This window comes from Drosophila albomicans, chromosome 3, assembly GCF_009650485.2.
Source record: "Drosophila albomicans strain 15112-1751.03 chromosome 3, ASM965048v2, whole genome shotgun sequence".
Lineage (NCBI taxonomy): Eukaryota > Metazoa > Arthropoda > Insecta > Diptera > Drosophilidae > Drosophila > Drosophila albomicans.
The window spans coordinates 24,206,210-24,232,263 of NC_047629.2; the positions used below are offsets into that span (position 1 = coordinate 24,206,210).

Below are 26,054 nucleotides of genomic sequence, written 5' to 3' on the forward strand. Positions count from 1 at the left end.
TAATGAACCCTTTTGGCAGACTCTTTAAAAAGTTGCTCATAATGTGGCTGTGTTTTGTTGTGTATTTGGCCGTGAGCCAACACCTTTCTGTTGGGTCGTTAATCAAGTGTCAGTAGGCAAAAGGCGGCAGACAACAATAGACAACAAATGAAATTTTGGAGTTTGCCAGGCGTTTTAGTTAATCGCATTAATTTCGCTTAATTGAAACTACAAGTTGCGCAAAGTCGTAACAAATGGCTGGGCAATCTCTGTTCTTGAGGGCGCTTTAGCTAAGATTTGTGGCAGCCACCAAACGTTTAATCATCAATCAATCAATCAATTGCAAATCAGGTGCTGCTCTCAAGTAGATGCTGCTGCTGTTGCTGTGGTAAGGACACCTGCGAAGTCCTTGGCTCTGTTGTGCTTAACTCTTTGACTGGTTGGCTGAATGAGTCGGTGAATCGATGAATGGCGGCTGCCGTGTTGGCCTTGTGTGTTGACAAGTCATGTAAGTCGTATGTTGTTTAATTATTGTGCGCGTGTCTGTTGGCTTACCAATATAGCGTTAACCGCTAACGAGTTAAGTGCTTTTGTATGCCCGCTGAGCTCCAACCGCAGCCGCAGTAAGCGAGCGAGCGAGTGAACCAGCGAGCAAGAGAGGAGCGAGGAAGAGGGGCAAAGATGTTGGCAGGAGGCGAACCAACAGCGCTGACATATCCTTGATGAGTTGTTGACCAAAGTCATTACATGAATGGCGGGGAATCTGGAATGGTGAATGATTCTCTTGACCTGAACCAGACTTGAGTGGTCTTTAACTTGTAATAAATGGGTGTGCATGTGTGTGTGGTTATTATGGCATTGTAAAGTGATCGGTAATGGAAACAGAATTGAGTTATTAAGAGCTTAAAGTGCAGCTGTCCTTAAATGCAGTACAACAGCTAATAAGCAGCACTCTCGAATGAATTTAAAAGTCCAGATTGAAGCTATAAAAGTGAGAGAAATATTATGATTATTTAAAAAAATAAATGGAAATGTCTATGAGTAAATAAGTATCAAAAATATAAAGCAAGAAATGTTACATGAGCGAAAGCAATCATTCGTATATTATTAGCATTATTAGTAAAAATTTATTTGACCAAATTGGAGTCATTAAAATTAGATAAAATTCGCACGCACACTCGGACAGACAGACAGACAGACAAAATGATAGGGTCAATTGCAATACCAAATAGTGGGCAACCAGAAATGAGTTTGATTTAAATGCCACAAAATAGCGCAAATGAATCAATTAAAATATTGCTGAGAATATTTAGTTAGGTATTTAAATATACATACGTACATATATACAAACATATATTTTGATGCGATTTACAATTAAATGCGGACTTTCGAAGCAATGAAAGCCCAAAATTTGTAAATGGAATGTAACAGTCGGAGAATGTTGGCCAATAATAATGAATGAATAACTATTAAATAAATACTTTTTGAATTCATTAGCTAATGCAATTAGTGATGCACACTATTTTCATACAGCTGCATAATTAGATTAACTTGGCGCCAGGATAGGTGAGAAAAGTGCTGAATCCGGAGCTGAGGGGCATGCAAACAAACAAACAAATAAACAAACAGTCAAAGTTGGCTTGTATGCGAAATAATGCAAACAAATATGCAGTAAAACAAAGGCAATGCACGTTTGAGAATATTGTCGACATACCGCGAGTTTAATTACATTTAAAAGGCAACAGTGGCGCAGCGCAGTGGAACACGGTGCGTATGCTTAATAAACCACAGGAAGTTGCAGCGAGTCCTGTTTGTGCGTTTGTCTTTGTCTCCTGTTTATTTTGTATATAATTCAATAAACATTGTAACGTGTGACGTGCCACAAAACTAATGAACTCAAAGCGACTCGCTCACACTCAGCGCCCAAGGAAAAGGATATGCGGAACAAGTTGGCAGCCCCGAAGGCAGCAGCAGCAGCATAACAGTCTGATTGGGCGGCTGAGACATTTGTCACGTTTGTTTGCTCCAATTTCGTTTTGATTTGTTTGCCTAGTATTGCATTTCGAATAATTTGCGTAATGACATTATCAAGACAAAGAGATGCAACTTTCTAGGCATGCAGACATATTACGTATACGCAATGTGTAGTTTTGTTGTGGCGAAATAATAGTGGTATTTGCTTTATACAAATTATTTTATTAAACTTTATATATTTAAAAAGAGAGTCAGGTGATACTATTGAATTGTGCTCATTCCTTACTTTAATAAATAAATAAATGATAATAAATAATAGGGTTAGGTTAACTGAATTGATCATTCATATGAAAATGATTTTTTTGAGGTTTTGATAGACTGAATTTGTACAACTAATAATAAATTTTATTAATGTTAATGCCAAAACGTAAAATATATTGTTTTTTAAAAGTATATATTTATCCGTACAAAAGAGAAAATAAATACAAATAAAGAAAATATCTCAGAAATAGTAATGTTTATCAGACAGTTAAAATGAAAATAAAGTAAAATAGTATATATATGCACATTCCTTTGAATGCAAATATGCATTCTAAACAATTGAATAAAACAAAAAATATATATTTACGGTGTGCTTGCTTTATTTATACGCATTACGTTTGTGCTTAGAACAATGCTAGAGCCGCACAAGCAGTGAAAGCTTCAACAATGCCAACAAGCTCGTGAATACACATGCGTGTGTTTGTTTGTGTAGATCTTTTAAAGCCAAAGCATGCTAACTGTAATAGTTGCTTACTGTCAACCTGACTGCATATAGCCACAAATCCCAAGACCGAGCCAGCCAAAGACAGTGCAGCAGAAGAAGGAGGAGGCCGAGGGCTAGGGAGAGACACGTTGACAGACTCTTTTAAGTAGAAAATGTGCAGTTAAAGAAGAGAAAATAATCCCCAACACAGGCAGTGCAAGTTTTAAGTAGCACACACATGCACCTGATAAGGACCCACACATACTCACATGCATTTACTTGATCCGTGCTACTTAAGAAAAACTAAGTGAAGCATATAAGTAGCAACTAATTTTCAAGCTGATGTAACAGCGACGACGACGATGACTACGAGGACATCAACAGCGAAGACGATGGCGACGACGACGAGGACTCCGAGGATGCCAGTGAGAGCGAGAGCGAAGACAAGGACAATAGCTAAAGAAAATGGCTGGAGGGACAGACTACAAAGCGGCAACTATCAACAGCTGTCTCTTTGGTTGTGCGTGTGTGCATCTGTATTTCTCTCGTTGCCGTTGCCTTTGTCTCTGCCAGCAGCTGCGCTTAATTTGAGCGCATTGCTTGACAACGCGTACAGCAAAGAAATAACAAAGCGCAGTGCATACTTTAGATGCCGCGCAAAGAAAGCAACAATAGTAATGGGTATTTTATGCTAAGAAAAAGTTAGCTTACTATAAAATAGTAAAGACATAAATTAATTATAGTTCGGTATAAATATTTGCTATTCATGTTTTTACAATACAAGTAACATAGAATTGTTTTCTCTGACAATTAAGTATATTTTTTTCTACATGGTTTAATTTAAATAAAGTGATAATCTGATATATTTCGTAATGATATAATTTTAAGAGAGTAGCATATCTGAATACGAAACATTGCTTTTGGTATAATCCATTACTTTCCTCTATATAAAATCAGTATATTTTTAAATATAGCTTAAATATATACATACTACACTTTTTTGGTATTATAACACAGAGAGTAGCGGGTATCTCTTCGTCGAACAATCACGATTGTACTGCATAAAGATTCCTGGGTATCATTTAGTCTTGCAGCTGCTTTTTTCTGCAATTTTTTTCGTTGATGTGCAGAGCGTCAAAGTCAAAAGACGAACTGCAATACTCCAAGCAAAAGCAAAAGCTCTTTGAAATGCCTTTTGGGTGGGCGTGGCTGGCAAATAGGATACGAAAAAAGTTGCCCAAAACAATTTAAAATTACCTCACGTACGTGCGAAATTGCAAACGTATTGTGGGCGTGGCCAATGCAGCCTGCTTCTTCCCCTCTTCGTTCGCCCAACCATTTGGCCACACTACAGTTCGTTTTCATCATTGCACGCTCTCTGGCTCTCAGCAATAAATGGCAGCTTATAAGTCAAGTGAAAAGCAAAGCAAACAGAAACTAAAGCGAAAGCCAAAGTCGGAGCTGAAAGACAACAACAACAATAGCAGCAACAACAGCACCAGAAGCTGACTTAAACTTGAGCTTCGACTTTGGCAGGCACCAAAAAAGGAAAATAGTAACAGATTGCAAAATGTTTCATTCTCTGCGAGAGTGGGCGTGGCACATGAGCAGGCGTGTATAGCTTTGGCATGCTGTGGCATTTTAAGTACAATTTTATAGAGCATACCTAGCGGGCGATTCACTCAGAGTGGCAAGAAGAGGAGAGGGATCAAAGGCAAGAGCGGCAACTCTGATGGAGAGCCAGCAGATGAGGCTACAGATGCGCTCTGATGACGATGAATGAAGTGTTGTTCATTGTTGTTGTCTGAATGTGCAACGAGGCGAATTGGATTCATTGCACAGGCGACGCAATATTATAATCCAAGCATTTGTCATGTTTGTAAAACTATGGGAATGATTCAATTATCGAGAATTGTCGAGTGTAGAAAGTCCTATAACTCAAATTTACTTATTATTCAAAAGATAAACATTACTCAAAAATATCAATATTAAAAATTAAATAAATAAAAAGATTGTACCTTTAATGTCGTGTTTAATGATTTTATGTACAAAATCAATACTAGACAAAGTTTCTTATATAATATTATATTAAAAAAAAGTAAATATTGAAAATGACTACAAAAATATTAGGTTAACAAATCAATGTTTTTTTAATTGAATTTTGTAAATTTGTAAATGAATAAACATAAAATAATATCCAAAATTTTCAATTATATAAAATATTACTTTAAAAATTTTGTTAAATATTAAAAAGAAAAAAAATGTTGTTTAATTTGAGATGACAAATTTAATAAGAATTTAAATATTTAGAGTTTGCATTGTCTTAATATTTTTGTGAAAATAAGAGAAGAAATTAAGATTTAGCTTTTTATGCAATGCTTACTACACAATTTTTTGGGTCATTGAAAGTTTTTCTTTAATTTCCTATTCTGTGAAATATAATATTGAGTTGGTGCCTCAATTTAAAGAGAATGAAAAGTGTGAAACTTTGTCGGCTGTGCGGAGTTCTGCACATCTAAAGTCTCGTTTGAGTTTGTCTGCCATTCGCTTGGCGTTTGTGTGTGTGTCTCTCTGTGTGTGTATGTATAAGTATTTGTGTTGCTTCCTTGGTGCAGGAAATGCATTATCCACTTAAAAGTCGGGGCAAAAAGTGGTTCGCATGGTGCGTTGGGTTAGCAGCTACTTAACGCATTAGATACAGAGCTTGAATGCAGACAATTGTAGACAGTTGAAGTGACTCTGACTCGAGACTATGTGCTGAGAGTTGGGTGTTGACCCACCCTCATATCATATATAGAGAGTACTATAGTACTTCATTAAACTTGAGCTAATTTTCAACACCTTTTGGGGGCTCATAAAAAGCGATTGGCACGCACGCATTGGGCAGCTGCAGATAGAGTATTGCATGCCAACTATACGAGTATATAGATACATTCGAGCATATCTCGAAAAACACTTCAACTCTAATGAGCCAACTTTAAGTGTGCTAAAGTTTTACCTGGGGGTGGGCCAAATCGCTTCACTGTATCGTGTGTGATTTGAGCCATAAAGATAAAACACACGCTGAATGCAGACAAAACGCCCACAGAGACACACTGAAGTTTTCTCTGTGTGTGGTGAATGAAGGTTGGGGTGGTGGATGGAGTGTTGTTGATATGAATTCGAGAATTGGAATTGGGTAGATTGTGGGTTTCGTATTGCCAGCGCAATCACTTTGGCAGTCACGTGCAGCTGCTTAGCATCCTCATCCATATCCTCCCCACCATCAACCATCTCCACCAAACAGCAGCCCGCGTCATTTGCCCCATTATCAATAGACGTCGCTGGGTCTTGATATCAAACGGCTTCGGGTTTTGGACTCCAATCTCAGTGATTGACATGCGGGCTGCAGACAATCGAGCCATCGAGGCATTGGACACTTTAACCGACAGATAACCGACTTCGACGCCTCACTTTAATATGCTTGCATGTGATTTATTTTTTTTTAAGAATTTAAACCTTCCAAAAAGTATATCGTATGTCTGAAGAGTGTAATAATGCTTAAGCCCAGCCAATATGCGGTCACAAATATGCATTTTATGCTGATGGAAACACTTGACATGTCCTTCAATCGCTCGCTCGCTCGTTCGTTCTGTCTGGGATCAGAGAAATAAATAAATATATTTTGCCTGCAGAAATATTGTATTTCAATTGACAATTGAGCGTAGTGCAGCGGGTGAAATGAAAAACGTAATCAAATCATATGAAAATGCCAAATCGAAGCGAAGACGAAGACGAAATCGAAATCAAAAACGACAACGACGCGTCGCTGTTGATGTCGATTTGCAGTTGGAGAAAGCTATAAAGAAAGTCTTTGCATACTTTTAGGGATGGCAGATTTGCGCAACTAATGCGCCTGTTGTTGTTTGTGGCTTGTCAATGGTTATTGATTGTCTGGTGTCATGTGTGTGTGGGTACAAGGGGCGGGGGCGGAGTTACGACGTCTAAGCCGGCTTGTAAAGCAAGGCGGAAGCTTTTAAGGCATTTTATTTTGCCTCCCCCCTGAACTCGCATTTGAAATGTGAGCGGCGTGTGTTCGTCCCCGCATTTACATTACAACAAAAAGGTTTTTCTTTCATTCTTTCGCTTTTTTCGTTGTCGTTTTTGAAATCTGCGCATGAAAAGCAAATGCATTTGCAAATATTCAAACATGAAAACGGCTTGGCAAATCCTCAGAGCTAAGCAGCGTATCACAAACGGCTCAGGCGCCCAAGCGATGAGGCTGTACAAGCGAAAGATTGAGAACAGCAGTTGAAAGTGGAAAGCGGAGAGCGAAAGCGGGTGACAGCTAGTTGACAGTTGGACATGCGGGAGCGTGAAAACTTTAACAAAACTTTGTCATAACTTGCTGAATTAAATTTGTAAAAGTCAAGCATTGAGCATGCAACGATGGTAGCTTTATCTATCTTGTCCTCCCTCCTTTTCTCTCTCTTCTCCTCCCAAAAAAACTCGTTTCACTAACTTTGGCAAATGGGCATTGCATAGTTTTGTGCGTCGATTGCGATATGACAGTGCAGTTGGTTGCACTTTTTGGGGGACGCAAAGTGTCTGCAGTTGCTACCCCCGAACAAAACTATTGAAGCTTTCACTCGCACTGCTTTTGTCTGTCGGGTGAAAGTTGAGAAACAATATTGCATACTTTTGGGCTGACACTGCAAAATCTGCCAAAGAGCTGAAGACAACGAAGTCTGGCTAGCAAACGGAGCTTTAAATGTTGCACACAAAATTCGCAGGAATTATAATTTTGAAGATATGTATAGATTAATTCCATCTTCTGTTAAATGTTAAGTTTATAGTTTGTTGCTTCTTCCAATCAAGCCATTTCATTTGCTTCTATTGCTTCAAGGCTAACACTCACTTTGCACACCTTTATGAAGCGTCTAGTGATTGCTTTGGCTAGACACAAGGCGAAAGTCACAAGACCGGCAAGTTTTGCCTTATCAAGAAAGTTAGTTAGCGTCCTTTTGCCAGCCACTTCATATGCATATAACAGAAGTACAAGCTTTGAGACTGTTTTGAGTCTCCCAAAGACTTTAGGACTTTGCGAGTAGAGCTGTGTTTTTCCAGCGGCACTCAACCGCGTCCGTGTTGATTTGCTGTCGTTGTGCCCCCCGCCCAAACACTGTCCAACACACATACAGAGAACGGTGTGCAACATCCTTCGTCTGTCGACTGTCGTCTATCGTTTGTCGTCTGACGTCCAATGCCAATGCCATTGGCAGTGACAGTCAGTGCGCGGTTCGTTTGTTCTGCAGACGTTTTGCATGAATATGCATGAGCAGTTACAAGCCATCAAAACATGCCACACACTTGCAAACAGGCAAGGCGAAACAAAAAAGTACTCGTTGAATAGACAAAGTCATGATGAATAGAAATGGTGGTTGGGAGTGCTCGTTGCCCGTGTAGCTTTAAAACTACAAGATGCGCAACGTTTCGGACTTCGTCTGGGGCGTTGCCATATGAAATTTAACCGCGTGACTAACGAGTATATCGTTAGATGCAGCCAGACACCACTACACTGCACTACAGAGCACAAACTAAACCGATGGCAGCCAACATGGCGAATACTTGACGTATGATGTCCAACGTCCACCGTCGCTGTTGTTTGACGTGTTGAGTTTAATTGGAACACTCGACGACGACGTCGTTGCTTGATGGCAAGCGTTGCTTTTGATGTTACCAGTTCTGTGGGTCTTCATTCGCTGTATCCGTCGCGTTCGCATCCGCGTCCGCGTCCGTGATGTTGCATTAATTCACGCAGCTCCAAAGCTCCAACATAACACTACGCCACACTACACAACTCACTCGCTCACACACACACTAACTTATACATTTGGCTTTAGTATTTTTTTTTACGCGCATACAAAAGGCTGTGCTGGGGTTTTTAGTATCCATTTTTTTTTGCAGCGCGTAAAGTTTTTTTTTTGCTTTCTTTTTCCCTATTAAAACAACGCCTGTGTGCAGCATCATTAAAGTTGTTTGAGGGCGACCACAGAGCGTTGCACTTTGTTCAAATCAAAAGTTCATTGCAGTCTCTTTGGGGAGTGCGCTTTTTGTTCATTTGTGCATTTTTTTCTTCTTGCGGTGTTGTTGTTTTTGTTTTGTTTTTGCAGTCGCACTCGGATAATAAGTACTTTAAACTTGACAAATATGAGTGCGCGCACTCGGCTCACATTTAATGAGCAAAATTTGAAATAATTGTCACTTCTTTCACTAAGAGAAATACTTGTATCTATCTTAATCCAAACTGTGATTTATAATGAAAGTTTTATTTTATTTATGCGGGCTTGGCAAAATTATGTGGAAAAGTGTTTTTAAATTGGGGTGTCAAGTTAAAATTTGGTATATTTTTGTTATTTAGGAGATATTTAAATACTTTTAATACTTAAATTTTGTGAATTTTTAATTATACATATATTTATTTAGTATATATTATTAGTATAGTTATGTAATTCATTTTAATTCGTTATATATTATATTTTATTTTTAAATTATTTGCCAAATCAAACCATTTGTCTTTCTGCAATTGTATGCAGCTTTAGTTATTTAGCATGCATTGTATATTCCTAAAATTCTTAAAATTTCTTATTCTTGTCTTGGTAAAGTTACTCACAGCAGTAAAACAACATAAAAGAATAATATACACAAAATATTCTCAATTGTTCAGATTTTATTTTGCAGTTCTTAGATGTATTCAATAGGTATTTCTTGAGTTGAAGTAGAAAAGCCGCTTTTAACGTATTGCAAAACGATTTTGTTTTTCTTACTTGCGCACATGAAAATATATGTAAAAACCAAAAACAACAAGAGAAAGAATATATAATAAAATGCTAAAGAAATAGAAAACTTAAATACTTGTCGTTGCAAATACTTTGTACCCAATGCTGTTCGCGTTCTTGTTCTTGTTGTTTGTTGTGGTTGTCAGGAAACGCTCGGAAGTGCTAGCAAATGCGTCTCTCTTGTTGTGTGTGTGTGTGTGTGTAGTTGTTGTTGTGCATTATGTTGCATTTGCAATGCAAATGCTTTTGTGCTTTTTGTTGCTGCCGTTGCCGACAACGACAACAACGCCAACAATGATGATGACGAGCAAAAGCAAAAGGCTTATGTTGTTGCTGCTGTTGTTGAGCCTTTTATTTCTTTATTGCGGCTGCCATAGTGCGTCTCTACATCTATGTGCTATTTGCTAAGTATGTGTGTGCGTGTGGGTGTATTACATTTGTTTTTTGCTGTTTATATTTCTAATAAAAATTGTACATCATTTTATGCTTCAATGCAAAACAGCAGACATGCATTTCACGACAGTAGTTTAAAGTGTGAACTAGATAAGTAGAACGTATAACGACAGAAAAGTGATTTTTACCTTGCTAAGAATATTTAGTATTGAAAAATTGGATTTCATGTATGTATATAAACTTGGATGCTGATAAAAGAATTTATTTTAAAGATATGTATTTAGTATTAATAAATTTGGTTAAATGTGTACAAACTGGGATGCTGACAAAATTCTTGCGTTGAGATCTTCTAATCTCAATTTTTAAAATACCTTTCAAGACAAAACGACGGAAAAGCGATTATCACTTTGCCCACTTTATTTTTCAAGAATTAATTTGACTTGAATGCTGATAGGAGTTAAGAATTTACTGTCTCCATTTTCCACTTTACAAGAATTTATAAATATAGATTTAAAATTATAATAATGAAACTTTATATACCTTAAATTTAAGAAATTTAAAATAGCTGCATTTATTTTGGTCTAATGTCTTCTCTGTGTTGGACGCTGTGATGATTTATAGAGAACTAAATGTAATCACTCGTATTTAAAGAAAAAATGCCCCTACCAAAATTAAGCGTACTTTAATTGAAAACAAATTAATTTTGTGCTGCATGTAATAATTAATTTGACACATAAGGAAAATCCAAGTGTGACACATTGTTAATACAGTAAAGCCTTTGTTGACGCGCCCCTTTATTGCCTTGAAGGCGTTTGCTTGCTTGCTTGAGTTTATTTTTATGACAATGCCACAAAACAACACAACGCAATGGAACGCAATGCAAACAACAACAGCTGCAAAATTGTAGTTGCTTATGTCGTTGCATGTTGTTGTTGTTCTGGATGTTGTTTCTGTTGGCGCTGCATTCCATTAACATTACAAATGTATTCATTGTTCGCAACTGCAGCAACAGCAACAGTAACAGCAACAAGAACATCAACAATGATGCTATTTTACGCCGCATTATGCGAAAATGTGGCAAATGATAGAAAGGATAATGCCTGCTCTATGCCGAAGCAGAAGCTCACGCAACACACAAGAACAACAAAAACAGCAACATCGACAGCAGCAACAACAACAACAACATCGTCAACAATAAGGACAACTGCAATAAGAACAACAATACAACGACGACCAACTCTATGCAAAACTATTTTTTTGTGCCTTCTTCTTCATGCGCAAGTAGCTTTATTATTTGTTTTTGCACACAGCGCTAATATGCCAGCTCTTTGCGTGTGTGTTTATGTGTATGTGTAAGTGTTGCTGTGCGTTGACGTTGACAGTTTTGTCTGGATGCTGCAGCACTGGCAACACAATCAACAACAACAATGGCTGCAACAACATTAACAAACTCAGTCAAAGTCGTTGCTTTTACACCCTTACTCCGAGAGTCATTTTATTAGTTTGGCAGAACTTTTCTTGTGTACTTCGTAGAATTATGTATTTTAATATTCTTTATAAAAGAAATTAAGTTCAAATTAATGGGATAATTATTCAATGTCAACTCTGAGCAGTCGATATTGCGAAAAATAATAATAATTGATTTAATTACATAAAAATTAAGGCAAGTAATAAACGTAGATAACTTGCTTTGACAATTTATAACACTTTCGCTCTGAAAGTGTATTAAAAAAGCAACGTTGCTGGCGAAATCACAGCATGTCAAATTGTTTTCCTATTATTGTTGCCATTGTTGTCGCTGCCATCATGTGTGCGGCTATTGTTGTTGTTGCTGCTGCTGTTGATGTTGTTATTGTTATTGTTGTTAAGCTTATCGTTATTTAAATTAGCATTACAATGCATGCATACATCCATAGACCCATAGACTCCTATATACATTGTAGATATGGAATGTGTGGAGTCTGCCCATATTGTTTCCAATGTTGGTTGTTGTTAGGTTTTTTTTTTGTTTTGCTTTGGGTTTTTTGTTAATGCAATGTTAAATTGGGTTACGCTGCTCGTCTATGTCCTGCGCTTTTGTGTTTTGTCGCAATATTTATTAAATTTTTAATTAAATACGATATGTTGTACAGACGATTGACAAGCAGACACAGTTGAAAAGGCTGAAAAAGCATTGCGTATATTTGACGTTGTTTGTGTGATTTATTTTGTAGTCTCTATACAAACGTACTATATCCTTTTATTTGCACTGCTTTTATTTACCTTGCTTTGAGTGCAAATTTTAAATATTCAATTGCTGAAATTACCTTGACATGCAACTGAGCGTCAAAGCAATGCAAACGAGCAACTGCAAAGTTTTGTTTAGGAATTCAAATATATCTACTCTTAATATGTCTTTAGTAATAAATTTATAAAGTTGTTAAAATTACTACTAAGTTGTTTCAAAATAGAAAATAATATATATTTATAAAAATAGTTTTTTCTACTAGATTCTTTAACAACTTCGCCAAGTTAATGGACTTTCAATGCAAGTCAAGAGTATCTCAGCATTGTTTCAAAGGCGAGTGTTGCACTTGTTTTATTTGTTAATAATTAATTGTTTAACTAATCAAAGTGCATTTACAATAACAGCAGAAAGAGAATTGTCACATCTAAAATGAGAACACTTGACAACAGAAGAAAGCATCTGCAAAATTATAAACAGCTTTTGAGCTCTCGGATGCTCAAATGCTAATTGAGAACAATTTGTTTGGCAAGTGACGCTTTTATTAACAATCTCTCGAATTTATCTCGACACGTGTGAACGTTGATGAGAAAAGCAAAACATTTATACATTTTACAATGCATAGAAAAAAAGAAAAAGAAATTTTCCAATGGCTGGAAATTGTGTCTAAACTACACACGAGCTTTGGCATTTTTGTTGAGCTCATTTTTTGTGCTTTGGCTAAAGAAAAACGATACGCTTGAATGAAGACCAAAAATCCACTTTGATGTTATGCAATCGTGCGGAGCAGAACCGAATGGATGACATGGATCCTACACACACATATTCACACACATAGGTGTAGACTGACATACACAGAGAGAGAGAGAGAGAGAGAGAGAGGCAAATATTTGTACATTTTTTATGTTTTGTCCATGGCTTTTTACCTGGCTCGCTGTGCAGACAGGTGTGCAAAATAACTGGCAAATATTTTACAGCTGTCGCCTGCGTTTTTTCTTATTTTTTTTTGTGCATGTAATTTTGCACTTATTTGTTTGCTTTTTGGCAAATCACAAGAGTATAAAGAAAACGTTGTCTAAATAAAATTTGTTTTTTTTTTTGAATTTCTAGTCATTTATCAAGTTCAAGTCTCGTTCGAGTTCAAAGCTTTTGTACAATTATTTGTCGACTTTCGACTCAGGGGATTTGGCATTTCCACATTTAATTGCCTCATAAGTGCGGCTATGTTCGGCCCAGCCTTATCAATGGCCTTCACAGCTCACTCGATTATGTCACAGATTTTGGTCATATACCCACATTAAAATATATAAAAAGCAAAGCCATATGCTTTTCCTATATTCTGTTGGGGTTATCAGAACTCAATTGTCGCAAGTGAACTCATTTCGAGTACATAAAATGTATTTCTTATGTATTTTAAAACTGTATGTACTATTTTACTGAGCACATGTACGATTGTATATAGGAATAACAGTTTGTGTTCAAATCAAGTACAATTAAATGAGTTGGCGATTTCCACTTTTTTTGTGGGCGTAACTGATTACTAAATATATTATGCATATAGTATTTCTTGCCTTTACAAATTTGGATGTAGTGGTACTTTTAGATTTTCAAATTGAGCGAGTGTATTTGCTTCAGTTTTTATTTTCTTTTTCGTTGATTTAAATTGTCTTTAAAAATATTAATAGTTTAAAATACAAATTTATAGTAATATTCGTTAAGGAATTTTATTAAGTTAGAAATAAAATAACTTCTTCTATTCATTTATAATTGAACACATGACAATTATATATTAATATAATAATATGTATATTATTCAGAGCATAGGCATAAGTATGTTGTATAAGTTAAAATTTTTGAAAAGTAGTCTACAAAAACAGATCTTGACTTTTTGCGAGCAGTAGGCACTGCTTTAAGGTGGGATTATTTAATCAAAAGGCTGCCACAACTCACACTGTGAGCAACTAAATAATCAACATAAGCAACAACAAATACATTTCGAAAATACATACCCAAAAAAGTAAAGTACTTTTAATAAAAGCTATCCACAACAGCAGAATACAAACAGCAAAAGAAATATGTCCGACTTGGAAGAAGAATCTCCAATGCCCGCAAAGAGGCCTCGTCTCGACAATGAAGGGGAAGTGCAAGATCAAGCTGACTCTGCAGATACAGATGGAGATGGAGATGCATTGCGAGCGTCTAAAGAGCTTGAGCTAGGCGAGCGATTGCGCAACGTGATGCAATGCGTCGTGTGCTTGGAGCTGCCGCATCCGGATGAGAGTTTTCAGTGTGCCTGGGGGCACATTTTGTGCGAGGATTGTGCCACACGATTGATGGCTCTGGCGGCCACAACGCGTCGATCGGCCATTTGTCCGCACTGTCGCACGCCGATAAGCTGGGCTGAGATAACACAGAATTTGGTCGTTGGACAAATGCTGTGGGAGTTGCCTATCGAATGTCCCGACTGTGAGGAACGAATGGACTACAAATCGCGGGAGAATCATATGAAAAACGAGTGTCGAAAACGTGTGGTTCAATGTCAGTTTCGTAGCTTGGGCTGCACATGGGAACGTTGTCATGAGGATGAGGCCGAACACAAAGATAAGTGCAAGTATCTGAACATGAGCAGTGATCAGATCTTGAGTGCACTTCAAGCGGTGGACGAACGAGAGCAATTCGATACACGATCATTGCACCTCTGCTACAAGAGCTTGAGGGCTGTGCGCATGGTCTTCGAAGATTTAGAGCTGCGTTGGCCACAAACGCCAGCAACCAATAGCACCGAATGGAAATTTCATTCGTCGACGATTTATGTGTTCGAAAACACTTGGGCAGTGCGCAGCCGGATGAGCATGAACACTGAAACCGAAGATAATCATTGCCTCAGCTATAGCCTAAAATTACTAACCACACCGCATAATACATTGCTTGTGAAGTATTTTGTCACTTTGCCAGTGCTGTTTGCGCGCAACAAGCAGCTGAACGATGTGCTGTATGATTTGAAAGAGAGCGAATTTAATGCGGCCGGAGACAAGAGTGATTTTTGGCAGGTGGCTGTGTCTTGCCCAAAGGCGATTTATCGTCTCTTGGCCATGCCATGTATCAAGCTGCGCATTTGGATGCTGTTGCACTGAAAAGTTCGATTTAACCATATTACGTTTTGCTAGTTAAAACTCATTTATTTGTATAATCGTTTAAGCCTTTGGTGCCTCAGGCAGATTCTTCTTGACAACCTCTTCCAGATCCTTGCCGAAAGCCAGCAGTTTCGCCCACGCCTCAGAGCCGGTCTTCTGCAAATTCTCGCCGACCTTGGCGATCTCAGCCTTCAGACCCTGTGAATGAAATGAATGTATGCATATATATAGTATTTATATTACTGATCAGTTCTGTGGTAGTTAATGCTTACCTCCACGTTCTTATCGCTGGCCAGCTTCTGGAACTGCTCAACGACTGGCTTGAAGTCAATTCCAACCTGTGGAGGTTGGGGTTCCTCACGGGGAACACGAGCACCGTTGCAGACCTGTAAGGATATGGGATACGCGTAAGTCAACGTTGAACAACACTTGGTATTGAATTTATTGTAACACTTACAGCAACGATGGCGAACAGCAGGAAAACAACAGCGATCTTGGCCATTTTAATTTAGTTTTTAGCTCTACACAGTTGAACACAGAGTTGAGTACTGATTGAAACGCTCACGATGAACTTGCTACGAAACCTCGTATTGCGTCGTTCAGTTTCTATTTGTTTTTGGATTTGAATTTGAAATTGAAATCGGCTTTCGTGCAGCTGCCAATCGCATCTATGCACGAGTCTTACTCACTATCGTGTCTGGACTAGTGTTGAAACCTTATCAGCTGCGCTTGACCATGTGCCGGATGCTTCGACTGTGAAATATGATGAACAGTTCTATAAAGAAGAAAAAAAATAGTTGCTTTAACATATCAAGTACAGCGGAAGATAAATATTTACATATACTGTTTGTGTTTCAACATTTAATTAAATTAAAAGTTCGTAAATTTCGTAAAATAATTTCACAAATTTGTTTAATTAATGATCAATTTAATCATATATTGAAAAAGTAATATCAGTATTAATAATACTGTTTTAAAATTAGAAAATTTATGTTTATTGCAAGATACGCTCTTAATAATAGTCGTCAATAATAGTACATATTTCTATTATTGAGGATTATTATTAAGACTGCGAGGTATATCATAGTTTGCATTCTACAAAATGCATTTTATAGCTAATGAGAATAAGGAAGCAGGTTGGTTGGAATTCTTAACTCAGCAACAAAAAATAAGCAAGCGAGGATATTAAAAGAATATTTAATATGAGAGTTTTTATTACTTCATATCCTATGAAACTTTATAATATTATTATTAATATCAATAATGATAATATATTATTTCCAAGCAAGGCTAAGTAAATGAACGGCACGTGTCGAAATTTGTTAGTGTGCTCATTCTAATGATAAGGTGGCCTATTTACTTAATGATTTCAAGTACAACTTTTATGAGCATGTGCAAGTATTCTTCACGTGATCGTGAGCCATCAAGTATATAAAAATTCCATACTATAAAATATTTTGATAAAGGGGGAGCGACATCCTGAAGTGATGTATTAAAAATTTCTATAATTAATAAAATTCTTGAATATTTTCCATTCAAAACTTTCTATTAATAACTGTGTTTAATAATGTATGGATTTGGCTATTTCTTGCCTAGTCACGGATCAAGTTCATTCGCAAGGCAATCTGTTATTTCTCTTTGATAGTGCGATTAACATGAATCGAGTATTGACACACAGCATGCGTATAGAGAGAAACTACAGTTTAACATTTACATAAGTATACAAATAAATATGTACGAATGCTGATAATGCACTTTTCAGCCTCATTATCGAGTGTCTGGCTGGCTGGTGTGTGTTTGTGTTTGACAAACAGACACTGTAATTTGTTGTATTCATATCAGCCATTTAAGCTCTTTGGGCCTATTAATGTTATTTATGTGTCTGGACAACACAGCGCAAATTGTAGGGAGACTAATGGAAATTTTTGCTCCAACAAAGAAAATGCGTGGAATATTTGTGACGGCTTTATCCAAACTTATTACTCAATACTCGGTGATCATGATATTCAAGGATTAGAAATACTAAATCGTACGCAAAATAATATCTGTAGACAATGCAATTTATTGGTAAAATATAAAGTATCTCATATTCATCGTGATACTTCATAATGCCAGACAGACATCTGTTTTTGTTGTTGCTTTTCAACGCTTAGTTTCAAGTGCAATCCATTAAAACAATTTCATGTAAAGTTGTGCGTGTGGCAAAAATGAAGCGACGGCTGCTCACTTATTGGCTTCAGTTGCCTGCAAAGTTTATTTGCCACTCGACAGCGAAGAGCAGCGAAATTAACAGCGATTCTAACAGACACAAGCAGCCAGACAGACAGACAATGACTTTACGCCTCGATAGTCATTTACTCAGACACAAACAAAATAGAATTAAGTGGCAACGCAGACAGCAGCCAGAACCAGAATAATAACACAAAATTTCTGCAAACTGCAAAACCACAAATACTCTCGTAGATCTATAGTAGAGGGAGGCTTTAAGGGAGTAAGTGTAAAATGCCAGTACAACGGTTCAACATCCTTCGTACAACGAACGAAGAACCACTAATAAATTTTCACTTGCCACAATGAAAATATTTAATTGCAATTTTGTCCAGCATCGTAAACTTGCCACCAGCCTCCAACTGCCAAGTGAAGATGTCTGTCCTCGGCTCAGTCTGTCTGGCTAATTAAAGTTTGAAGGTGCTGAAAATCAATTGCTCTTTGTTCGCCAACGAAAAGTTGCCGACAAACTGCGTGGGTTCTTAAACAACTTTCACGCCACCAAATAAACTGCTTAAATATTAAAGAAAGAAGTGCGCTTTGATGGTTATGTGATGTTATTTTAAAACTAGCCAAATCAATTTCAATAAATTATAATAAGTGACGTTTCAGTTCTGTGCCCGTTAAGTAAACCAAAAGGAAATTGTCTAGCAACGATTTATTCGGACTATATAAAGATATTGTTTAAACTACGAAAGGGAATGCAAATTTTACGATGATATAAATTATCAATGTAGCAATAAAGATCTGTGTACACTTATGCAACATAAACAGGAAATTTGACCGGCATTAAATTAATATTAGTATTAGAATGCGAAGGCCAAATTAATTAAGCATATTGATTTCAAAATTAAAATAGAAAAAAGGCAGAGTAGTGAATATGTACAATACTATGACATAGAGATGATAAAAGGATTATTCTCTATTATGTAGAAATGTAAAATCTACAGAAATTCAAAAAAATTTAATTTGCCAATGGCAATTATTTGAGATCTGCGCACATTTAAACGAACAAAGTATCAAAACTATATGAACATATTAATTGAAATAGTTCAGAAATAGTAAAACTAAAAAGTATCTAAATTAATTTTATGAAATTATGTATCATTAATAAAGTCGTCACTGATATCTGAGCTCATCTAAGCAGTATACAGAAAATTGGTCAGCAAAGTTTTATTCACATTACATGAGCATATTAAGTTAAATACGATATTAACACAGAGTAGTTAAAGCTAATATATCTACGGCACAGAATTAACTATATATTCCGGCACAGGAGGATGGCACTGAGGCAAAGGAGGACCCAAGGTGGGATATGTGCGTAGTCGCAATAGTTCCAAGATGGTTTGCAGTTCCAAAACATGAGCATAATGCTTACGCACATTATCCAATAGCTGGCGATGGGTTTTAATCTGTTCCATGCTGTGGAAAAATGTATGTGTTTTATTTATCAGATATTATTCAATATGATATCCAGCTTACCGTTCGCGTTGCTCGCGATCACGACGCTGCTCCATCATAATATCGCGTTGCGAGTTTTGAAAAGCAACATCAATTTTGAGACGTTCGATTTTGGCATTGATCACATGATTGCGGCGTTTGATTTCTAGTGTTTTCTCCTTGACGCTATCGATTTTGATGTTGCTACAAAAAAACAAACCCATTAATACAATTGGCTGATGTAATTTGTTGATCAACTTACACGCGCTCGATTTGTTTACGAAATACAGCAATCTTTTGCTCCATAATGCGTTCGATGGCCCCAGCAACCATATATTTCTGACGATCTGCTTTGACTTTTTCCCAGTTGCGTAAAATGTTGAGAAAATCTATAGTCACTTTGCACTTCTCAATGGCTTCCAGCATGTACTTGAGATATGCGATGTTGGCTTTGTAGAGCTTATGCTCCCACTCCTTGAAGATCACCTGACGCCTGAAGACAGCCACGCGTTGCATAGCCTTGATTTTCTTCATGCCAGCATCCTGTAGAAAATATAATGTATGAAACTGAAAAACAGGAAATGTTCTACTGACCTTTATCATGCTGTTCACATCATTGATGTCATCCACGTGCATGAGCACGCAGTTTGTAAGCGATTTTGTGTTGCCCCTGACATTGACCTCTACCTGACCCAGTGTCAAAGTTAACTGCAAAGTCATGTTCCGCATGGCTTCGAGCTGCAAATGTCAAATTTAAAAATAAATTCGAACTATATTAAGATTCACTTACATATTGCTGTATGGTATCATCGATTTGCTTTTTCGTCTGAGCCTGTGATTCTTTCAAGCTTACGATGTCGTTGGTGAGACTGTTGATATAGCTCTGACTATCGATCAGCTGATAGCCAACACCTTTCAGTCGCAATTCGCTTTCAATCTTCTGGCGACGCAGCTTGACAAAGGCTTCCCAGGACTTGGCATCCACCTGAGGTGGACAATTTTTGGGTCCATCGTTCTCAGCGACCAAGGCGAGGAAATCATTGATTTCCTTAGGCATGGGAAAAGCATTTCGATTGATTTGCTTGGGACTTAGCTTGTGCGCTACTTCGCTGCAGATCAGCGATGTGCTAAAGAGCTTATTCGACAGTTTGGGTCGCTTCTTGAAGAGCTTTGTCATCTCATGTGAGGCATGTGGCACAGTGTTGAGATAATTACCTCGAAATTGTCGCTCTAAGGCACGATCTCTGACCTGTTGAGCCTCCAGTCGACCCCGCACATCCGTCAATGTAGCTTCCCAAAACTCTAGCAGATAAGTGTACCTCTTGATGTAATCGTTGAGTTTGTTGTAATTGTTGCGATAGCTTTTGATTTTCTCGCGCAGCTTATCGCGCACATGATTGATGGTCTTCAAATTAAGCATTCTCACAAGATTCTGGGTCAAGGCGAAATCGTACTTGAGTTTCATTAGCATCAACTCAGCAACACGCTGATTTAGCTTAAGAATATGCTTTGTCTTCAATTGCAGCGTTTTTCCCTCGTTATCATGCAAAATGCCCAAATACTTGCGACGATCTGCCTCGAGTTGATACACCGCCTCCTCGTAAGCACGATAGATCTTCTGATCCTCCAGCGAATATTCATGCGGCTGCTTCTTGAAAACAAACTCTGGTATGGGAATGTCCTTCTTGATCTCCTCCTCCCACAATTTCTCAATAACGCCATCCATCATCACAATGAGCGCACGCGCCCAGAACTCCGCAGACCAGAGCAACAAACGACCTCGTTTGCCACCCGTATCAATGGTCTTACGTCTCCTACGATTGATGGCCTTGATCTCCGAATCATCCACCTCCATAATGTATTTGATAACCTCATCCTTAGCCAGCGAAGGCGCTGTCAAAGCAGGCGCCTGAAACGTTTCCATGTGCAAAAGACGCAGCATAATATTCATATTGTCATAGATCTTGGTGAGCACTCCATTGGTGTTGAGCACATTGTCGATGGTCTCGCGCTTAAGCTGCTGCGCTTCGTGAAACTGCTTGTTGAACTCCTGCTTCAGTGGATCAGCCAGATAGTAGTTAAACTTGCAATTGTCATTGAAAATCTGATTGGAGGTAACTGTGCTCTTGGTTTGCAGTTGAAATTGTGGCGCCATTATGTGCTCATAGACACTCGTTCCTTCCACGACATATTGCTTCAGTTCATTCTTTGACTCATCAGGTTTAATCTCAGCAATACTGCCCATGTGAGTTGTTCTCTCCGATTCCCTCCCGTCCGTGGATAATGCGGAGAAACGCATATGATCTTCAAGATCATAGAAACGATACTTATCGAAGACTAACATATTTGGTTTGCGTACTAGCGAGAAACTCTCGAAGTTCGCCTCGGCACTAATGGATCGCACTTTGTAGTTGATGTTGATGGCATCTCGGGTCACCAGTCGCATTATCCAATCACGTATGCGTGATTGATCCTCGATAGCTCGCATCAATGATTCGCGTTCCAAGGCGCACAACTTATGCGCCTCATCTGTCAGCGCCTCCAGCCATTTGTAGTGATAGCAAAATTTCTTAAAGACCCCTTTAGTCTTGCCTGTCACAGAGATGTCGTAATTAATTAATGCCGTCACCTTGGCTGCAAAGTCCTGTATCATGTGCATAATTTTCTCGCGTTTCAAGATATCTGCCGGTGAGTATTGCTCCTTCACCTCTAGCTTCACAGAAAGTGGCACAAACGGAGCCGACACCATGCGCGTTTGCTGCACAATATATTTCGGGGGCACTGGCAATTCCTCGTTCTCTCGCGCGTTGTCTGCTAGCGATGGCAAACGAGCCACCCACAGTACATTTTCGGCATTCAACACAATCAGGTATCTGTGGAAAATGAATGTTAAAATTCAATGAATATGACACATTTATATTTGAAGTTTCTATTGCATTTACTTTAATAATAATAGAATAAAATAAATTAATAATAATTTGTTGGATTATTCGATAAATAGCAAGCTAGAACTTAGGGGTAGGAAAAAGTGAATTTCAGACAGTCAGAAACCCGACTATTTTATGTTATGTTTGTAGCTCTTATCTGATAAGAATGACCTACTTCTAGCTGGATGACACCGTATAACGTTAGACGTCAGATATAGTGATATTTGTGGTTAACTGTTATATTATTATACTGTTATACTTTTATACTGCTACTGTTATAATGTAATGCTGTTTTTCTGTTATAATTTAGAACTGCTGATAAATAGTAAAACTGTTATATTCTCATAATTTTATACTGCTACGCTGCTACACTATTATTTTTACTACTGCCATTTTTCTACTGTTATACTATTGTATTGTGATTATGTTATACTGTAATTCTATCTATGAGTTGCTATACAGTTAATGCTGCTAAATTCTTATTCAATTACATTTGTATACTGTTAGACATACATAGTTGTACCATTATGTTATACTGTACATACACATCTAACTTACTTGGAGTTGTAGCATTCTCTGGCGCGCAGCAGGCATTCGGGTGCAAAAAAGATCGTGACAAAGCGCGAGATCATGTACGGCTTCTTGGAACGCTTATGCTGTCGGAAATGCACCATGATGCCATCGACACTCCAGGTGGTCAGATGCTTGGTAAGTCCAACGCCAGTGATGTGGCCATAATGCGAAGTTTTTATCGATGACACCCACTGTAATTCGCTAGCCTCGTTCAGCACAAACTGATCCACAATAGGACTATCCTTAACGGCAGCAATAATCTCAACGGTCACCCAGCGACCCATCGGAGCCTGGACAAAGAATGAGACATACTGATTGGGCAATGGTAATTCACGTCTGTGCAAACGTCTGTCCTTGGTCCAATTGTAGATCCACATCTCCTCAGCATACGCTGGTGCTTTGAGAGTTTTATCACGTGCAATCATGACCAGTAATCGAGGACCCTCAACCAAGAGAAAGCTATGAACAAAGACTTCGCGCAGCAGCTGCTCATCCTTGACGGCAAAGTAATAGGTCATTTTAATAGGACGATACTCGACGTTAACGACATGAAAGCCTTTGGCCTGATCCTGGAATACGATACAGTTGTCATGATACGCTATGGAAAACACAGCTGCTGTGTCGCACTCCAGCTCAAAGACGATGTTCGCCACCGAAGGCTTCTCGTAGTTAATGAGCATTAGATAGCCATCGACTGTGCCCACAACCACAAAAGCCTGCATGCGATGACTGCACAAGCTGCAGGCCAAGTTAATCTCCACTTCAGAGAGTGTTTTGCCATACGCTAAATCCATCATGGCGACGCCATCATTGTGCAAGACCACAACGACTTCCTCCTTGAAGCAGTTGAGTGTGCGGAATGCTAGAATCGGTTTGCCACTGTTGACCACTTTCTGAAGCTTGCCGAGACTCTCCTCGATGGCAACCTGGGAAATATTTCCAAACTCTCGTGATGCATAGAGTTCGCCATTATGATTGCTGATGAACATATCGACTTTGTTCATTCCCTGTTCGATGGTCCATTCCACAGCAAAGTTGCCAGCCTTCTTCTTAATGTAGAATGCCGTCGAGTTGTTCGCTATGAGAAATCCCATTTTGTGTGCCACAACACTGTGGGCACGAGTTACCATCTCTCTGCCATATTCACTTAGGAGCATGGGACTCCAGCGTGACTTAATAGCAAAGCAGGCAATGTCAATCTGTGAGAATTCGCCATAATCGTTGACCACATAAAGACCAGAATCCTCGCTGAAGCACATGCAATGATCGGCGGACTTTACGTATTTCTTGCCCATTTCCACTTCGGACACCTGATGCAGATACGCATCTTTTTCGATGAAGCACATTTCATAGCAATAGATTACCATATTTTCCCTGTTATATTGCACAATACTCGGCGAATTGCTACTGCTCAGTGCTATGGTGAAAGTTCGAGTAATTATATTAGTCGGATGCTCTAGAATTTTGGTATTTGTGCGGAAATTGAACACGCAAATCGGATAGCTTGGATATCCACCAACGGCAATTAGCAAATCAAGCTCGGAAAATTTCAATGCTGTGAAAGTGAGCGTGCTCGCTGAAAGAGAGAAGTCAGTATTTTAATATGCAGGCTAATCGACAATAATTTATACTTACTTGGCAGTGTGGCAAATCTGGTCATCTCTGGATATTTGTAAATAAAAATACGCGGACATAAGACGGTCTCATCAAAAGCAAAAAGCGGAAAACGATTGTGGCCAGCAAAGTTATGAATATTGAGACCATTTGCAACAGTTTCAGCTCTAAAATAGCTCACAGCTCCCGTTGTCATCTGCATAAATTTGAGCAAATTGGCCTGACGCAAAGCGAGCACATTTGGCCCAACATTTTGTATGCTGTTGCTGTGGTAGATGTTGCACCAACTGCATAATAAAATAATGTAATGTCGAGTGCATTAAATATAGATTGTAAAGATTACCAAATTGTTGAGCTAATATTCATTTTGTTGTCTGTTTTCGTATATTATTCAGTTATTTTATTTGTATTTTCCTTTCAGTACTGAGTTGTACACGTAATGTTTTATTTCGTTTCAGGTTTATTAACAAAGTTCTCTGGTTGCTATGGAGAGACTTGGTTGTCATGGGAAGCAAAGTTTACGTTGGAAGCAAAGTGTTTTAAATGTGAGAAATACTTTTTTGATTCATATGTTTTACAATATACGAAATTACATTAAATATTATATAAATTATAATTGATTCAAGCATTGAAGAGCAAACTTACAACAGAGATAAGTCGATAAATTAAATTGAGCATAAACAACTTGAAATTTTTTGATTGCTTTAGCTGCAACATTTAAAAATTTATAAATTATATATGTAAATATAAGTATCACAAAATTAAATATTAATAATAATAATAATATAATATTACAAATTGTTATTCAATCTGGTAGCCAAGAGTTTTCAGAACTCTTTTTTCAAAAAATAAAAAAAAGACTACAACTAAAAAATGTAATGAAAAGATTACTTGATTTACTTATTATTTACATATTTAAATAAAATTTAATATTAAATTTGTTTAACCCATAGTGTTCTTTGAATCTGAATTTTTTGCTTAATTTCAAGATCAATCGTGGATGTTAATTGGCGTCTTGCGGTCAATCGAATTTCCCAGGCCACAACTTAAAATGTCATGAAGAACCACACGCAATCATATCATCCGCTCACGACTATAAAAGGCCGTTGTTTGCCATTTTCATTTTCATTCTTTGCTACTTAAAAATTGATGGCTTTTCTTATTTTTATTTCTAACGTTAAAATGTTATTGTTAATGTCTGCTCGTTTGGCCTTTGTCCAGCTGTGGTGTTAGTTAATTTCTTTGTGGGCCACAAGAGTGTAATTTTTGTTGTGTGATTGCTGACAGTCTTATTTAATTGCGCCACTTCAATTTCGTCAATTATTTAGTACACCAAAATGACTTGTCTTTAAATATAGCAACAAATATTTTTAGAATTTTAAAGAGATGCGTTTAAATTGCAGATGAAACTCAATTGCAGCAGTTTTTTCGCCATTTACTTGTGCTTTCGTGGAGTGGCCACATCATTGGCATAACTAATCAGATGGCCTAGTCCAAACCCGTGGCATGACCAGCTTTTATACATTCGCATACATTCCACTCTCTCGCTCGCTTGTGGCACCTGCAGCCCAAGCACTTTACTGCCTACTTTGGGCCACCACTCAATTATTTATGTGCCCCTGCAGTGCAGGCAGCCAGTCGACAGGGCGATATGGGAGTGGGTGTTGATGGCATACTTTGGGGTTGGGGTTGAGGTTGAGGGACTGCAGACTCTACTCTCTACTCTCTGGCACATTTGCACATGTGGCGAACTTTTTTGCTACCGAAAAACTGAACCCGAACCTCGATGCGACGACATGCAATGCCTTTAATGTTAATGACGGAGTGCAGCAAAAGTTTTGGGAACGCTTAAGGCGGCTTTGTGGCAAAGACGCGTCGCGTCGTCTTCGTTGTCGAGACGGCAAAGGTTTCGGGATGGGGTTGAGTTTGGGTATTGCAACTTTTCCCGGTTGTGTGCGGTCCTCA

At 38.0% G+C, this 26,054-nt stretch overlaps 4 protein-coding genes across 4 annotated transcripts; 1 reads left to right on the top strand and 3 right to left on the bottom strand.

Annotated features, from left to right (window-relative positions):
• Positions 1-268: 268 nt before the first annotated feature.
• Positions 269-729, bottom strand: LOC127565653 (uncharacterized). The gene is made up of 2 exons (XM_052005185.1): positions 535-729; positions 269-467 (listed from the first exon to the last, which is right to left on the bottom strand). The coding sequence occupies exons 1-2, from the start codon at positions 721-723 to the stop codon at positions 327-329; spliced, it is 330 nt and encodes a 109-aa protein (XP_051861145.1). The 5' UTR covers positions 724-729; the 3' UTR covers positions 269-326.
• Positions 730-14,208: 13,479 nt separating this feature from the next.
• Positions 14,209-15,267, top strand: LOC117566538 (zinc finger TRAF-type-containing protein 1 homolog). Its single transcript, XM_034246079.1, has one exon. It carries the CDS (start codon positions 14,209-14,211, stop codon positions 15,265-15,267), a length of 1,059 nt encoding a protein of 352 aa, XP_034101970.1.
• A 24-nt stretch (positions 15,268-15,291) lies between these two features.
• LOC117570498 (neuropeptide-like 2) lies at positions 15,292-15,841 on the bottom strand. Its single transcript, XM_034252194.2, has 3 exons — positions 15,725-15,841; positions 15,540-15,653; positions 15,292-15,465 (listed from the first exon to the last, which is right to left on the bottom strand). The coding sequence occupies exons 1-3, from the start codon at positions 15,767-15,769 to the stop codon at positions 15,328-15,330; spliced, it is 297 nt and encodes a 98-aa protein (XP_034108085.1). The 5' UTR covers positions 15,770-15,841; the 3' UTR covers positions 15,292-15,327.
• Positions 15,842-18,692: 2,851 nt separating this feature from the next.
• On the bottom strand, positions 18,693-24,550 carry LOC117569968 (cilia- and flagella-associated protein 43). The gene is made up of 8 exons (XM_034251345.2): positions 24,433-24,550; positions 24,111-24,376; positions 22,461-24,051; positions 19,766-21,848; positions 19,570-19,713; positions 19,238-19,518; positions 19,018-19,179; positions 18,693-18,957 (listed from the first exon to the last, which is right to left on the bottom strand). The coding sequence occupies exons 1-8, from the start codon at positions 24,453-24,455 to the stop codon at positions 18,777-18,779; spliced, it is 4,731 nt and encodes a 1,576-aa protein (XP_034107236.1). The 5' UTR covers positions 24,456-24,550; the 3' UTR covers positions 18,693-18,776.
• Positions 24,551-26,054: the final 1,504 nt, after the last annotated feature.